Source organism: Cajanus cajan, chromosome 5 (assembly GCF_000230855.2).
Source record: "Cajanus cajan strain Asha chromosome 5, NIPB_CcT2T_4, whole genome shotgun sequence".
NCBI classification, from domain to species: domain Eukaryota; kingdom Viridiplantae; phylum Streptophyta; class Magnoliopsida; order Fabales; family Fabaceae; genus Cajanus; species Cajanus cajan.
Window position 1 is genome coordinate 4,238,231 of NC_138521.1, and position 17,509 is coordinate 4,255,739.

Sequence of the window (17,509 nt, forward strand, 5' to 3'; positions counted from 1 at the left end):
TTGGATTGTGTCTGCATAAATGCCAAGTTACACCACTTTTTACACTTTCAATTGCATTCCAAGGTTCCCTTTGCTTCTTCATCTGCAACAGCAAACTCACTCACCTATATAAATGTCACATAATAATTGGTTATTGTAAATTGGCACGAAATCCTTCATATGTTAAACCAAACTCAATAGTTATCTATCTCCCCCATTTCTTCCTCATGAATACTTTAGCCTTAAAAGTTATAGAGGAAACTCCTAAACTCCTCCATGGAACAATTGAAGCTACCATCTTCAATGCCTCACCATACTCACCTTTGTTTCGCTTCCATGTAAGTTCCATAATCAACACACACATGCACACATGTTATGTCAATTATGTGCACACAAGTATTGAGTGTGTGCATAAAGCTACTAGCACTACAATGAAGTTCTTCATTGTTTTCATGAAGTCATGCCATGTATTAATTTTTTTTTTTTTTTTTTTCAGTGTTTTTCTTGTTTTAGGTTCATATGTACAAATGGAAAGCCTGCATATGTGACTATCAAGATAGATAACCAGAAGTTTGCAAAAACTAGCCAAGAAAGCAACCGTGTGTGGAACCAAACCTTTCAGATTCAATGTGCTCATCCAGCTGATTCATGCATAACTATTACACTGAAAACATCATGTTCTTCTATATTGGGGAAGTTCCATATCCAGGCTCAGCAGCTACTGAAGAAAGGAGGCTTGATCAATGGATTCTTCCCTCTCCTCATGGACAATGGAAAACCAAACCCAAAACTTCAGTTGAAGTTTCAGTTATTGTTCAAGCCAGCAGAATTGGAACCAAGTTGGGCAAAGATGGTGAACAATGACTGGGAATTTCAAGGGCTGAGGGATGCTACATTTCCACTAAGGTCCAATTGTCAGGTCAAACTTTATCATGATGCTCACCATTCTTCTGCTTTCCAACCTCCCTTTGATCTATGTGGAGCTCCCAAAAAGCTATGGGAGGATATCTATAAAGCCATTGAGGGTGCCAAGTATCTAGTTTATATTGCAGGGTGGTCCTTCAATCCCATGATGGTTCTGGTAAATTCAATGTCATTTCATACTTAATTTCCTTTTATATAGGAATGGATCCTCTAGTGATAAATTTTTTAACAAGACCTTAAAATAATTCTTTCAACAAAGGTTAATTCAGTTAGTATGGATAGGACTCATGTCCCACAAGGACGCGAGTTCAAATCCCGCTGCTAATATGAGAACTTTATTATTAGGTAATTTGTTAGTACCTAAACTTATTTCAGTTATTTGTAATAGTTTGTCATAAATCTATTATAAATGTTATTTGGGTCATGAGTTTTGCTCTACCCTTGGCGAGCATACATAACGTAACTCACTTAAACTTTTTATTTACTAATTTATTTTAAATTGATCAAGTCATGTTTAAGTTTTGTGTCTAGCTGATAGGTAAGGCTTATTTAATATTTATGAGGAGAGAGACACACAATTTGAATACGACATCATGTAATGAGAGGATCCACTCCCCTTTCACAGTGATATACAATTTTTTTAGAAGCTAATATGCTACATGACAGGTTAGAGATCCTCACACAGAAATCCCACATGCCAGAGGGATAAAGTTAGGTGAACTATTGAAGACGAAGGCAGAGGAAGGTGTGGCTGTGAGGGTTATGCTTTGGGATGATGAAACATCTTTGCCCTTTGTTAAGAACAAAGGTGAAATAAACAACCAAGATGAGGAAGCTTTTGCTTATTTCAACCACACAAAAGTAATATGCAGAAAGTGTCCCAGATTACACCATATGTTCCCCACACTCTTTTCTCACCATCAGAAGACTATAACAGTGGACACAAATGCACCCAAGTCTGTTGGTGACAACAGAGAACTCATGAGCTTTGTAGGAGGCTTAGATGTTTGTGATGGCAGATATGACACAGAGCAACATTCATTGTTTCAAACACTCATAAGGGAATCACATTGTTATGACTTCTACCAACCAAGCATTGAAGGAGCTAGCCTCAACAAAGGAGGGCCAAGGGCACCTTGGCATGATGCTCATGCTTGTGTTACTGGTGAGGCTGCTTGGGATGTGTTAACAAATTTTGAGCAAAGATGGACGAAGCAGTGTGATCCATCTTTTCTAGTCCCTTCTAGCACCCTGGTAAATCTTATGCCTAGGACAAGCTCAAGCACTCTTACAGAGAGGAATTGGAAAGTTCAAGTATACAGGTCAATTGATCATGTCTCAGTTGGTGACTTGTCCACAAAGTCAACTGTGGAGAGGAGCATCCATGAAGCTTATGTTGAAGCAATTAGGCGTGCTGAAAGGTTTATATACATTGAAAACCAATACTTCATTGGGGGGTGCCATTGGTGGAAGAAAGATAGGCACTGTGGCTGCACTAATCTAATTCCAATTGAAATTGCACTCAAGGTGGTGAGTAAGATCAAAGCAAAGGAGAGATTTTCTGTGTACATAGTGATACCAATGTGGCCAGAAGGAGAGCCTGAAAGTGAACCTGTTCAAGATATACTGCATTGGACTAGAGAAACAATGGCAATGATGTATAGGTTGATTGGAGAAGCAATACAAGAAAGTGGAGAACCAGGACACCCTAGAGACTACCTGAATTTTTTCTGTCTTGCAAATAGGGAACAGAAGGGTCAAGGGGAGTATCTTCCACCAGATTCTCCCCAACCTGAAACTCAATACTGGAATGCCCAAAAAAATCGGAGATTCATGGTTTATGTTCACTCCAAGTTCATGATAGGTATATTGCAGCATTATTCTTTAGTTATTATGTTCTATTTCACTTTTTGATCTTTTCTTGTTCTTGAAAGGGTCCGATATCTTTGACTAGAGGAATTTTACAGTTTGTTTGGATAAATTTCTCTATAATTAAGGGAAGAAAAATAAAGTAAACTTCTCCATAAACTAAATTTAACTTGATATAAGTTAAAAATATATTTTTAGATAAACTAATATGCAATTAGTACATATTAACTCCTGCATAAGTTAATTTTAGCTCATGAAAAGCTTATTTCATCTTTTCTTTGTATTTTTTTCCTCCTAAAAGTGTTTATGGAGAAATTTATTCAAATAGACCCTTAAATATGTTGTGACAAGGTTTAAAAATTGAGTTGGTAAGTCTCAACTTTTTGAAGTCATCTACACCATTGTCAGCATGTTATACTATTTAACCATGTCATATTTGCAGAAGTGCTTATTTGGAATGTTGTTTGCATAGTATTTTATTCTATATGTAAAAGGATAAACTCCTAATTCAAAGTACTTTAATGGTGCAATTGTTGAATTGTGGTTGAAGTTAACAAATTTTGTTTCATTGCATGTGTAACTAGTGGACGACCTATACATTTTGATAGGATCAGCTAATGTAAACCAAAGATCCATGGACGGGCAAAGGGACACTGAGATTGCCATAGGATGCTACCAGTCTCAAGATGAAGCTGATACACAAATGAACCTTGATGAAATTCAAGCATACAGAATGTCTCTATGGTATGAGCACACAGTGAGTGTTGATGAACTGTTCTTAGAGCCAGAAAGATTGGAGTGTGTGGAGAGAATGCGGTCAATAGGAGATGAAATGTGGGGAATGTACAGCAGTGAAGAAATTGTGGACATGGAAGGTGTGCACCTTGTAAGTTACCCTGTGAGAGTAACACAAGAAGGGTATGTGAAGGACCTCACTGATGGAGTTCATTTTCCTGATACAAATTCTCTAGTCAAAGGAAAGAGGTCCAAAATGTTGCCCCCTATTTTTACCACTTAAGATATATATGGTTGAGTTATGACCACCAAATCACACTAGTGTTCTAATAAATATGGCACTGAGAAAATAAAAGCCCTGTACATGAGCCAAAAATACTTCTCATAGGTCAGTTTGTTTGTGAAATATACAGGTAATGATTCATACATGTTATTAAATTTTAGTGAGTTCAAATCATAATGTGTTTTAAATTAAACTGATAATAGATACATTTTTTTTTATATGTTAGTTTTAAGTCTTATTTGGTGTCAACGATATTTGATGTATAGACAAAGAATTTAACAAAACTTATTTCGGAACTGAACTAGGTGTTTTTCATTAATTTGATTTTGGTAATGGAATTTGAGATTTATGATTTCGATCATTCAAAATTCGACAAAAGTGATTAAACATATAACATTGAAAATTGACAAATGTCAAATTAATTATTAATCTTTCAAAAACACGAAGCATGAACGAATTTGATATTGGAGTTGATTCCGACTGAATGGGAGAAAATTATATCTCCTACTTATAATATATATATATATATATATATATATATATATATATATATATATATATATATCACCTAAAGTTAAAATATTTTTACATCAAGATTTTTGAAAAAAAAAAGGTATCAAAATAAAAAGTTTTGGTGGCTAAAATAAACAATTTATTTATATAAATTTAATTTGTGTATATTGTCCGTATATTTTTTTTATACAAACATTTAATAAAATTTAATCATTTAATAATATTATTTTATTTATTAATGTAATATCTATTAATTTTCTCAAAATCTTATTTTTAATTCATACATAAACTAGTTTTAGTTTATGGAGATGTTTATTTTGATTTTTTTTTCTTATTTTTTGTAACATTGTACGTTTTTCTTTATCATTGTATTTTACCAATACTTATGTGTGTTGTGGTATCTTAAGGTATATTATTAAGATTCTAAGAATTAAAAAAAACCCCGAGGAGTTTTTAATGTTTAGAGAGTTTCTTTGGATAGAAATCTAATTCGACTATGACAGGGAAATATATAAAGTTTCTTTTGAGAATTGAATTTCATTAGTTCATTTTCAAGATTCTTAGATAGATAAATTAGAGAGAGGAACTTTGAGATTTTGAAGATCTTCCTTTTTCTTCCTAGGCTTCCCAAGTGCGTAGGGATTGTTGTTGGTTGTTGATTCAAAGCCAAAAAGTTAAGAATTAAGGTTGGGTCATGTGGAGCTTCCTAGTGCTAGCTTAGAGCTCGAAACCATTTCTCTTTCCTTCTCCTTCGTTCTCTTCGGATACGAGGTAAGGGAAGCTAGATTATTGGTTCTTGTTGGATTGTTTAGTTGCTTGTCGGTTGATTTCATGATATGGATGCTAAATAGTGTCAATTATGTTGTTGAATAGCATGATTTTGAATGGTGATAGTTGAACTTGGTTGTCTTCGATTTTCAAGAGAAGAACTTGATAATCTTGAGTAATGGTGATTGCATGTGTTATTTCTTGTTGGAAATGAGTTGCTAGTGATGTATATATATGGAATGTTGTAATGCATGTTTGGTATTTTCTAATTTTTGGGTGGTTTGAGTCAGTTTCATGAATCGTCAAACGTAGAATTCATCATCACGTTGAATGCGCCTTCAAGGCACCGGACTTGGATCAAATCAAGGGCCTTTTATCTTACTTACGTCAAGCATAGGATTAGTGATGTCAAGCGTGAGAAGAGAGTATTATACCTTTGACCTGGTCCTACCAGACATTAAGTTGAATGGCGTTGAGCATAAAGAGAGAGAATTGTCTTTGCCTAAATTGATGTCAAGTGCTAATGAAGTGGCGTCGAACATGAATCAAGTAGAGACTCTTTGCCTGAAATGGGGTTGGGTGTGGGCAAGGCAAAAAGCTCCTTGACTTAATGACAATAGGTGTAACGTGTATGGCATCGGGTGTGGAATGCATTATGAAAAATTGTTGTTTGCTTGATTAAATGGCGAACATGAATAGGTTAAATGAATATATTGCATTTTGTACGTTTATGGGTGTTGTTAGTTATATGTATATTGATTTGGGATTATATATATATATATATATATATATATATATATATATATATATATATATATATATATATATATATATATATGAATATTTTGTTGTATTGTTGATGTGTGATGTTGAGAATACTTTAGACATTTAGGCATGATATGTTGGATATTGTTGAATTGTTGAGGTGTTGATGCTAATTAAGAATTAGGCATGATTGTTGATTGACATAAAACTAGAGGAAATGGTGTTTTTGAAAGTTGGATATCTCATTGTAAAGATATTAGTGCGATACTTGATGAGCCTAGTTGTTGAAAAATCCTCCTTGAGTAAGCATTATCTCTTAGAATGAGTTGTTGAGTCTTCTCTGGATCCTTAGTCAATGTTGAGTAGGATACGAAGTTGATGGTTAAACCCTTAACTGGTTACTAGAGAGGAGTGCAGTATCGCAAGGATAGTTAGCAAGTTAAGTCCACATTGACTTGGTTAATGCATGTCAATGTTGTGGCAGACCCATACTGAAGTTATGTTATACCTGAATGTGGTACTAAACTTTTTTAGTTTAAGTGACGACATTCAAAAAATTATGTTATAGGGATTGGTTTCCCAATTGGTTGTTAATCTAATAGGCGTAAAAAGATCAGTTAGTTCAGTAGGGTCAAACCATTTAGATGGCTCATCCTTATTGTGAGCGATCTTTATAAGTGAATGTGTGACGACATATATAATTAAAGCATGTTGCATATGATGTGTTGTTTTGGTGTGTTCATATGCTATGTGAAGTTGTATGTTGAGTGACATTGATGTGGTGAAATATGAAGTATCATATGTTGTAAGTTGCTTACTTTTGTAAGGTTGTTAAAAATCATGTTGAGATGTTTGTTGTATTGATATGTTGTAGCTCATGAGGTAATATGTGTACAATTTACATGTCGTGGGAAGTATAGATACTTCTACTTCTATACTCATATTATGTTTTTTTTCCTTTTTGTATATTAACATACCCTTGTATTTTCTTTGTGATTGGACTGCGATAATCATATTTATATGAAAATAAAATAAGGTTAAGCTAGAAGCTTCTATGTCTTTTATGATAGTTTTAGTAGTTATTGTTTGACCAACAACTTAGAATTTTATTTTACAATGTTAGATTACTATACGTGTGTATATATATATATATATATATATATATACTTATACAGTTATTTTATTCTCCTCAATTGAATTATACTTATATATATTTTTATGGTGCATATGTTCAAGTATAGAGATTATATTAATCCTAAACAATTAATTATTATTTGTTGGTTCTCATTAATTCTGTCAAGTGTAAGATAATGACTTGTTACACTTTTTTCTCCTGAAAGTACTTTTAAAAAAAACTTATTTAAAGAATCTTGTACCTGCTCAAGGATACACGCGTAGTCTTCTTGGTAAGAAGGGCCGAACGGATACTTCAAACGGATTCGTCAGAGGGGGGAGGTACCTGCAAAAGGTACTCCGACGCTCAAGTCAGGACAAGCACGATATTCTAGGATAATTAATGAACAGTGACGTACCTCGTTGCGTGTGACCTATTTATAATACTTGACATGGGCCTGAACGTGGTGGGCCCATTCTAATCTTTACCAAATTAGGTAATACGATGCTAATCAGCTAATCATGTCTTAATTAGGCGCTTGTCCTTGTTAACTATGATTTGTACTATAATCCGCTTAACCTATCGGCACATTGCCGAGCCGACAGGCTAATGCTTGGGAGGTTGCATGTCTTCGACTGTTGACCGGGTCGATAAACGTTTACTTGGTAATCCTATCGGATCGGCATTTGGCCGAGCCGATACGTAGGATGCGGGGATGCATCATGTCGTTTGCATCGGCCTTCAGCTGGGCCGATGCTAACGTCAACCTTGGGTATGGTCCAGTTCGCATGGGTGTCTGACGGAACGGCACGTGTTGGTCAACGTGACCGATAGGATCCTCCCGGTACACAAGCCCCCCAGCCTTGAGGAGTGAAGCAACGTAAAGGATAAATGTGAAGGGAAATAGTGTACTTTGGCTGCTGTTTTGGAGGGAAGGCCAAGGGTTACAATCATTGGTGGGAAACGAAGGGTTGTAACCGTTGGGCACCGGGCGCATGCGAGGAGTTACGGTGGGAAACAATTGTAGCCGCTGTGATAATACCAAAGGTTATAACCGTTAGGTATTAATGACGCATGAGAGGGGTTGCGCATCGCAGACCGTCGGATCGAAATGATCCAACGGTGCACAGGAGGGCGTCTCTTCAGATACTTACGACAAACTCCTATAAATAGGTGTATGGGGGGTGGTCCCAAAGACACTTATCAGTTACTCTAAGCCGAGATCGTCTGCATTTGAGCACTCCACAGCGATAAGTCAAGTTCAAAACTCAGGTACGTAATGGCTAATCTAGGTGTTGTTCATGTTGACTCCTCTGGGGACGAAGGGGAATCTAGGTTGAGGGCGACGCCGGACCGAGATGTTGCCTCGGCCTCGGCTTCAAATGGTGATAATACGGGATCCGTTTCTGGGTCTGAACGGTCGCAGAGTGGTGATTCTTCGTCAGCTGTAGCTTCAGATGATCATCCGAGTATGGGTGGCGGATCATCAAGGAGTTTTGCTCCCATATCGACCCCTGGATATTCGTGGGTGCACGGCGAGGTTGGTAGCGTGTATTCCCCATACACTGATAATAAGTCTCTTGTTAACTTCGTATCGGCCACGAGATTCTTAAACTTTCCTGAAGATGAAGAGCCCTCCGCGATCTTCTTCCAGCCGTGCCGAGGTGATGGGGCGCCGAACCCGGATTTTGTATATTTGGGCCAAGGGTCGTCCAAATATCCATTCTTTTACGTGTATGATTATATGTTCCGGGATTTGAAGATATCCCTCCCTTTTGACAACTATTTTATGGGTATACTTCGGCTCCTGAACGTGGCGCCGAGTCAACTTCATCCAAACACTTGGGCGGCAATGCAAGGGTTTAGGCATCTGTGCTTGGCTCTCGGCCTCTCTCCTACCCCGCATCTATTCCTGCACTTTTATTCGTCTCGGCCTACCAAGAAGGCGAAGTGGTTGTCATTGATTCGGCACCATGATTGCCTGCTTCAGCCGTTCACTACTTCCTACAAAAAATTTAAAGTGGGGTTTATGAAGGTGATGATTCGGCCAGAGACGGGTAATAAATATTTCTTTGATGCCAAAGGGAATTCACTTTTTCCCTTGTACTGGACTCGGAAGCCGAGAAAATATGACACGGTTTCTAAATCGCGTATGTCCCCGGGGGAGAATTTGAGTCTAAAATTTTTAGAGAAGCTGCCTCGGCCTCTACCTTGTCGTCCTCTAGTTCGATTGTTTGAATCGGCCGACGTAGTCGAGGAGCTAATTGGTATAGTACCTTTCTTACTTGTTTAAATTCTTGTGTTATCATTGATTTTGACTAATGATGTGGAGGCATAATGGCGGACCACGGAGAGGACGACTTGGACATCCGCACGATAATTCGCAAACAAGTGGCTACGACCACTGGAATCAATGCCCCGGCTGCCGGGCAAGGGAATCCGCCAACTGTCCAAGGCGGTGGGGCGGGGCCGACAAAGCAAAGGAAACCAACTCGGCCCCATCCTGAAAAAAGAAGGCCTGACACAAGGGCCAAGGAGGAGAGCCGTCGGGCTAAGCAGCGCCGAGTGGTTAGTCCCCCTGTTCCAGAAGGCTTGGCTGCGCCAAATTTTTTGGCTGGCAATGTCAATGCTCAGGATTTCCTGAGTCAAGACTTGACTTCCGAGGTAGGTCAAGGGATGCTGAGCCGTATGACTGCAGCTCAGAAGTGGAGCTTTTTCTGTGAGTTCCAAGTGCGTGTCGTGGCCATGGCACAAAGCATCGTCATGGAGCCGAACGGCGAGGCCGATGGACTGCGTCGGCAACTTGCTGAACAAGAAAAGTCTCTCCAAGAGACGCTAGCGGCGCTAACTGACGCTCAAACGGCCAGCAGCAAATATCAGGCCGAATTGGATCGCCGAGGCCGAACCGCCGATGACCTTGCTTTGAAGGTTCAGCGTCTCGAATTTGCCCTGAAGAGTGAGACCGAGAAGGTTGCTGCTCTGGGTAAGGAGCTAGATGCCGAGAAAGTGGCCTTCAGAGCTTACCAAGAGAAGGCACGTAACAAAGTCCTTACCCAGCATCAGGCGGGCTTTGCTCAGGCGGCTCGGCAAGCCAGCTATTTCGGGGACTTTCCTCCCGACTTCCATTTGGATATGACCAAGGATTTTTTCCAAGGGAAGTTGGTGGACCTGGCTTCTATTCCAGCCGACCAACCAGCCGATGAAGAAGCCCCGGCTCGGCCAACTGAGCCAATTGGGGAGGAAACGGCATATGAGGAGGGTGCGCCTAAGGACGGCCCAGTGCAGGGGGAGGCCGAGGTGCAATCTTGAAATTTCTTCATGTTTGGCGAGCCGATAGTGCTCTTTTAATTTTTTTGCTTTTTGTATAAGTGCGTCGATAGTGTCCTTTGGTGTTTTTCCCGGCCGTTAGTGCCGTAATGAATTTGGGTTTTTGACTATTGCTTAGTTGTACTTGCTTTGCCCCGCGTATTAAAATTTTGTAACAAGTTTGAACTTTAATAGTAGTGACGTCCTTGGCCGAGAGGCATCTCGGGAGGGAAGACATTTTAATAAGCCACGTCCTTGGCCGAGAGACGTCTCGGGAGGGAAGACTTGTAAATTTAATAGAAGCCACATCCTTGGCCGAGAGACATCTCTCGGGAGGGAAGACTTGTAAATTTAATAGAAGACACATCCTTGGTCGAGAGACGTCTCGGGAGGGAAGACTTGTAAATTTAATAGAAGCCACATCCTTGGCCGAGAGACCTCTCGGGAGGGAAGACTTGTAAATTTAATAGAAGCCACATCCTTGGCCGAGAGACATCTCGGGAGGGAAGACTTGTAAATTTAATAGAAGCCACATCCTTGGCCGAGAGACATCTCGGGAGGGAAGACTTGTAAATTTAATGGAAGCCACATCCTTGGCCGAGAGACATCTCGGGAGGGAAGACTTGTAAATTTAATAGAAGCCACATCCTTGGCCGAGAGACGTCTCGGGAGGGAAGACTTGTAAGAACTTTAATGGTAAAAATGTAAAGCAAGTCAAAGATAATTGAATTGTGTTGTTATTGATTGGATGCCTCATTAAAAACCTTGCCGGCCAAAACCTCTTTTCACAATTTTTTAAGAGGAGAAAAGACCGGTTCAAGGAAAAGAGTGCATCAGTACACATAGTTGAAATGTAAATACACGAGGTTGATTCAACTGTAATATGTCTTCAAATGAGTAGAATTCCATGTCCGAGGAACGACCTTGCCGGACAGTTCTTCTAACTTGTACGCTCCATTGTTGAAGACATGCCATATCCGGAAAGGGCCATCCCAGTTGGCTGATAGCTTCCCTTCTGAAGAGTTGCGTCTGGCTGACCCGGTTGCTCTCCATACAAGATTGCCTTCGTGAAATGTTCTCGGCTTAACACTTGAATTGAAACGGCGTGTCATGCGTTGTTTACATGCCTCGGTCACAATCTGTGCTTTTTCCCGTGCTTCATCAAAGACATCAAGCTCGGCTCAGAGCGAAGCATTGTTAGACTCCTCATGGAAGTGTTGTCTTCGGAATGATGGCTCTCCGACTTCAACCGGGATCATGGCGTCCGTGCCGTATGTCAGGCGAAAGGGTGTCTCTTTTGTTGCTGATTGTGGTGTACATCGATACGCCCAAAGGACCTCTGGCAACTCTTCTGCCCATGCCCCTTTTGCCGAGCCGAGCCGTTTCTTTAATTCGGTGAGGATAACCTTATTGGCCACTTCGGCCTGGCCGTTCGACTGGGGGTGCTCAACTGATGTAAACCTATGTCGGATGCCAAGGTTTTCAAGAAAAGAGTTGAACTTTTTGTCCGTGAATTATAGGTCGTTATCTGAGATGATGGCATATGGGATGCCGAAACGGGTAACCATGTTCTTCCAGACAAATTTCTGGACATTAGCGGCGGAGATGCAGGCAAGCGGCTCGGCCTCTATCCACTTTGTGAAGTAATCGACAGCCACGAGGAGAAACTTAACTTGTCCCTTCGCCACCGGAAATGGGCCGAATACATCAATGCCCCATAAAGTAAACGGCCATGGAGAGCTGATGCTATGCAGTTCAGCGGCCGAGGCATGAATGAGGTTCCCGTATTTTTGGCACTGAACACATTTCTTGATAAAGTCGGCGCAGTCCCCCTTCAGAGTCGGCCAATAATAACCGGCCCGCAAGACTTTAGCTGCTAAGGTTCGTCCCCCGGAATGAGAGCCACAAATACCCTCATGGACTTCCCTCATCACGTAATCTGCTTGGTGACTATCTATGCATTTGAGCAGCGGGGTGGAGAACCCCCGTCTGTAGAGGTCCTCGGCTATCATGGAGTACCGAGCCGCCTATGTTCGTAACTTCTTAGCTTCCAACGGGTCGGCCGGTACTTCGCCGTTAGTGATATAGTTCCGAATGGGTGTGGTCCATGAGGGTGATTCATCTATTGCCATGCACTCGGTTGTTACGCTTGGGGAGGGAACTTCAAGATGAATAGTGGTGTGCAGCTGTCCCGGCTTCCGGCTGCTGGCGAGCCGAGCTAACTGATCAGCTCGTTCATTGTTGTTGCGCAAAACATGCCGAACCTGAACCTCGCTAAATTCATCCTTCAATCTTTGGAATAGATGATAGTATTGTAATAGGTTCGCATCTTTAACTTGGAAATTATCATTGACCTGTTCGGCCACTATCCTTGAGTCGGTCCAGCATATGACTCGCTTCACACCCATCTCGGTTGCCAACCGCATCCCAGCTAGTAGGGCCTCGTATTCCGCTTGGTTATTCGAGGCACGAAAACCGAACCGAAGGGACTGCTCGATTGTGACGCCTGAGGGACTAGCCAGTATTACTCCTGCTCCGCTGCCTTGGGCGTTGGAAGACCCATCGACATGCATGGTCCACGGCTCGTCTTCAAAACATCCCGAAGGGGTAAGCTCGTTAACAAAATCGGCCAAGTGCTGCGACTTGATGGGACCTCTCGGCTCAAAAGACAAATCGAACTCTGACAGCTCAACCGACCATGCCATCATTCGGCCGACAATCTCTGGTTTTCTTAATACTTTTGACACTGGGCAATCGGTTCGAACAACTATCTTGTGGCTATGAAAGTATTGTCTGAGTCGACGAGCAGTGTAGATGAGTCCTAAGGCTACCTTTTCAATTAACTGGTATCGTCGTTCGGCCTCCTGCAGAGTCCGACTGATGAAATACACTAGTTGTTGCCCTTCTCGGTTTTCTTGTATTAGCGCAGCGCTAATTGAGCTGTCAGAGACTGCTAAGTATACGATCATGTCAAGGTTGGCAACTGGTTTGGAAAGGACTGGGGGTGTACTAAGGCGCTCCTTGAAATGTTGGAATGATGTTTCACACTCCTGGGTCCATTGGAACTGCTCGGTCTTCTTGAGCAAGAGGATCTTGGGTCTAGCTATCTCAGCTAGGCAAGGAAGAAAGCGGGAGAGCGAAGTGAGCCGGCCTGCCAACTTCTGAACTTCTTTCAGGGTACTTGGACTTTTCATGCTTAAAATGGCTTGGCACTTGTCAGGATTTGCTTCAATGTCGCGACTGGACAACATAAACCCTAAAAACTTGCCGCCTGAGACCCCGAACACACACTTGTCGGGGTTGAGTCTCATTTGGTGGTGCCGAAGCGCGTGAAACACATCGGTTAAGTCTTGTGCGTGTACAGATACGCTACTTGACTTTACTACCATGTCATCAACATACACCTCCATACATCGGCCAATGTGGTCGCTAAAAATTTTGTTCATCAGCCGTTGGTAGGTGGCTCCGGCATTTTTCAGGCCGAAGGGCATAACTCGATAACAGTAATTGGTCGTTTCGGTGATGAACGCCGTTTTCTCTTCGTCTTGAGGGTCCATTCGGATTTGGTTATATCCGGAGTATGCGTCAAGGAATGACAGGAATTTGTGGCCAGATGCCCCATCGACGAGCCGATCAATGTTTGGTAGCGGATAGGCATCCTTCGGACAGGCTTTGTTCAAATTAGTGTAGTCAGTACACATGTGCCATTTCCCATTCGGTTTCTTGACCATGACTACATTAGCTAGCCAAGTTGTGTAGTGTACCTCCCGGATGAACTTGGCTTCTAGCAACTTACTCACCTCGGCCTCTATTGCCGCCTTCCTGTCCTCCCCAGCCTTTCGACGCCGTTGAGCGATCGGTCTTGCTTCTTTGCTTATGGACAACTTGTGACAGAGGAAACTAGGATCAATGCCGGGCATGTCGGAGGGATGCCAAGCAAATAGGTAACTATTTTTGAGGATCACTTGGCTGACAGCCAATTGTTCCCGCTCGGACAAGTTGGCTCCTATATAAGTGACTTGTGACTCCAACACCCCTACTTGAATCGGTTGCTTGTCATCAACAGGCTCGACTCTTTCCTCCTGATCGATCCGGGAATCGAGGTCCACAGTCGATTGCTGGGACACCGAGTGAACCCCACTCGGCTTCCTAGGTACCTCGTCTTTTATCCTTGGCAGTCGCAAACTAGCGAAGTAACACTCCCGTGCCATCTTTTGGTCGGCATGAACCGTGACGACTCGTCCTGACTCGGCCAGAAATTTCATGGCCAAATGAGGGGTAGATACGACTGCTCTGAGCCGATTCAGGGATGGTCGTCCAAGGAGAATGTTGTAAGATGTGCTGGCGTGTACCACCACATATTTAACTGAAACATCTCGGTATTCGGCGCCTTCAAATACGAACCGAGTCAACAACTTGATGTATCCCTTGGTATTGACCCGTTCGCCGGAGAACCCGACCAAGGGTTCATCATACGGAACTAGCTCGGACTCCGGGATGCCCAGCTGCTTGAACGTATTCCAGTAGAAGATGTCGGCCGAACTTCCTTGGTCGACCAGCGTCTTGCGTACAATACAATTGTGAATTTCAACGCTGATTACCATAGGATCATCCTGGTCCGGATCGATGCCTTTAAAATCAGCCTCTGTGAAAGTTATAGTGGGTAGGCGGCGACGAGCGGATTCGATGGCATGTACATGCCGGATAGCTCGCAGGTGTCTTCTTTGTGCAGATGAAGACGAGCCACCTCCAGCGAATCCCCCGGCAATGGTATTGATGACTCGCCGAGGCTGTGTCGAAGGCTCATCCTCTCTTCTATCTCTAGACCGACTACGTTCTCTGCGAGAACATGTTTCTGTCCTTTGTTCGAGTTGGTCGCGTCTCCGTGACCGGTCTTCGTATCTCGATCGGTTTGGACGTTCAACGAAACCTTGCAGCTGTCCCTGCTTGACTAAATCTTCAATCTTATCCTTCAAGGGCAAACAATCGTCAGTTGAATGCCCACGGTTGCGATGATATCTGCATGACTTGGTCGTATCGGCCCGACGAGGGGTTGATGCTCGTTTTGGGATTACCAGTATATCCGAGGCCAGTGCTTGTTCTAATACTGCTGACCAGCTAGTATTGAGGGGCGTGTATTGTGAGTACCTTGGTCCCCGAGGAGGCTTCTCGCGGGGAACCAACTCTTTCGGTCGACTCCGAAAACTCGGCTTGGTCAGCTTGTCGGGTTTTGCTGACACTTCTACTCGGGCTTGGTTCCGGAACTCGGCCAGTTCCTCCATCTGCATGTACTTGTCGGCTCGCCTACGCAAATCATCCATGTCTGTAGGGGGTTTCTTACAAATGTTGTTGGCAAAAGGCCCTGGCTTCAAGGCAGTAGTAAGGTGGTGTAGAGCTACAGCAGGGTTTAAGTCTCGAATTTCGAGTGCCGCTTTGTTGAATCGGCTCATGAATGTCCGAAGGGATTCCTTCTTCTCCTGACGAATGCTTATTAGTGCCAACGAGGTCAATTGGTGAGGTCGACTGGTAGCAAATTGAATTGTGAATTGGGATGCCAACGTACTGAACGAATCAATCGAGTTGGCCGGAAGCCGAGTGAACCAACTCAGAGCTCGTCCTTTTAACGATGTTGGGAAAATTTGGCACAGGGCGGCATCATCAGTTGTGCTCAGCGTAACTTGAGTCAAGAACACATCTACGTGTTCATCGGGATCGGTTGTACCATCGTATTTGTCAAGGGGCAGGGACTTCCAGTGGTCTAGAAGTGTCGATTGCATGATGTTCGGCGTAAATAGATGTCGGTGTGCCCCGGCCGGTATTGGCTGTGTCGGTCTTCCGATCGAAGCATGGATGCTTGGGGGCGCGACAGAGGTATGAGGAAAAGAGGTGTGATGACCGTGCGAGTGGAACGATCCTTGAGTGTGAGTCGTCTCAGATGGTTTCCATGTGGGGTCTCGGTATTGGTTTTTTAGAGCAGCATTCTCTTCTTTCAATGCTTCCATCTCGGCGGCATCTCTCTCTCGCTGTTGTTTCATGGCGATCATTTCCTCTTTCATCTGGCGTACCATATCGGTCAAGTTTGTCTCCTCAACCGTCTCGGCCCCGGACTGGTGCTCTTCTTCGGACTGTTGCCCTTCAAAATTAGTATTCCTTGTCTTTACCATGATTCTTTTACTCATAAACTTTCGGTGCTTCTGCAATGCTATCGGTTCGGCCCCACGGTGGGCGCCAAAATGTACCTGCTCAAGGATACACTCGTAGTCTTCTTGGTAAGAAGGGCCGAACGGATACTTCAAACGGATTCGTCAGAGGGGGGAGGTACCTACAAAAGGTACTCCGACGCTCAAGTCAGGACAAGCACGATATTCTAGGATAATTAATGAACAGTGACGTACCTCGTTGCGTGTGACCTATTTATAATACCTGACATGGGCCTGAACGTGGTGGGCCTATTCTAATCTTTACCAAATTAGGTAATACGATGCTAATCAGCTAATCATGTCTTAATTAGGCGCTTGTCCTTGTTAACTATGATTTGTACTATAATCCGCTTAACATATCGGCACATTGCCGAGCCGACAGGCTAATGCTTGGGAGGTTGCATGTCTTCGACTGTTGACCGGGTCGGTAAACGTTTACTTGGTAATCCTATAGGATCGGCATTTGGCCGAGCCGATACGTAGGATGCGGGGATGCATCATGCCGTTTGCATCGGCCTTCAGCTGGGCCGATGCTAACGTCAACCTTGGGTATGGTCCAGTTCGCATGGGTGTCTGACGGAACGGCACGTGTTGGTCAACATGACCGATAGGGTCCTCCCGGTACAAATCTTAAATACTAAATTGAATTGTTGAATAATTTATTCTAAATTCGTATAGTTTGTAGCCTATATAAATTATACCCAATTCAGCAAATTTAAAACTTAGCACATGTTTGGTTTATTTATTTTTTGACAATTAATAATTCATTTTAGAAAAATTCTAAAGATTAATAAAGTAAATAAATAATTATTTTACAATTAATAAATCATTATTTTTCTAAAGAAAAATAATCTGAATAAAATACTATTATTTTAATAATAGATTAATAGCATTTTATTTTCTTGTAATGTTTTCGTCGTATTACATAAGAATATTTAACAAAAATATATAATAATTATTTCATGCTTTGTTTATTTAACAAATTAGTATTAAGAAGATGTTGCATAAGAATTTAAAATCATTTTAAAAAATTATTTTCTGCTTTCACTTTGT

The 17,509-nt window shown here is 42.2% G+C and overlaps 2 protein-coding genes across 3 annotated transcripts; one reads left to right on the forward strand and one right to left on the reverse strand.

Annotated features, from left to right (window-relative positions):
* LOC109808838 (phospholipase D alpha 4) lies at positions 1–4,015 on the forward strand. Of its 2 annotated transcripts, none has more exons than XM_083074764.1 (4): positions 1–317; positions 476–1,060; positions 1,570–2,767; positions 3,381–4,015. In XM_083074764.1, the coding sequence occupies exons 1-4, from the start codon at positions 207–209 to the stop codon at positions 3,788–3,790; spliced, it is 2,304 nt and encodes a 767-aa protein (XP_082930890.1). In that variant the 5' UTR covers positions 1–206; the 3' UTR covers positions 3,791–4,015. The 2 variants fall into 2 exon arrangements, with proteins under 2 accessions (XP_082930890.1, XP_020227578.1); XM_020371989.3 differs by having other exon boundaries at positions 4–317; positions 3,357–4,015.
* Positions 4,016–12,283: 8,268 nt separating this feature from the next.
* LOC145957786 (uncharacterized) lies at positions 12,284–16,420 on the reverse strand. Its single transcript, XM_083074189.1, has one exon. It carries the CDS (start codon positions 16,418–16,420, stop codon positions 12,284–12,286), a length of 4,137 nt encoding a protein of 1,378 aa, XP_082930315.1.
* Between the last annotated feature and the right edge of the window lie 1,089 nt (positions 16,421–17,509).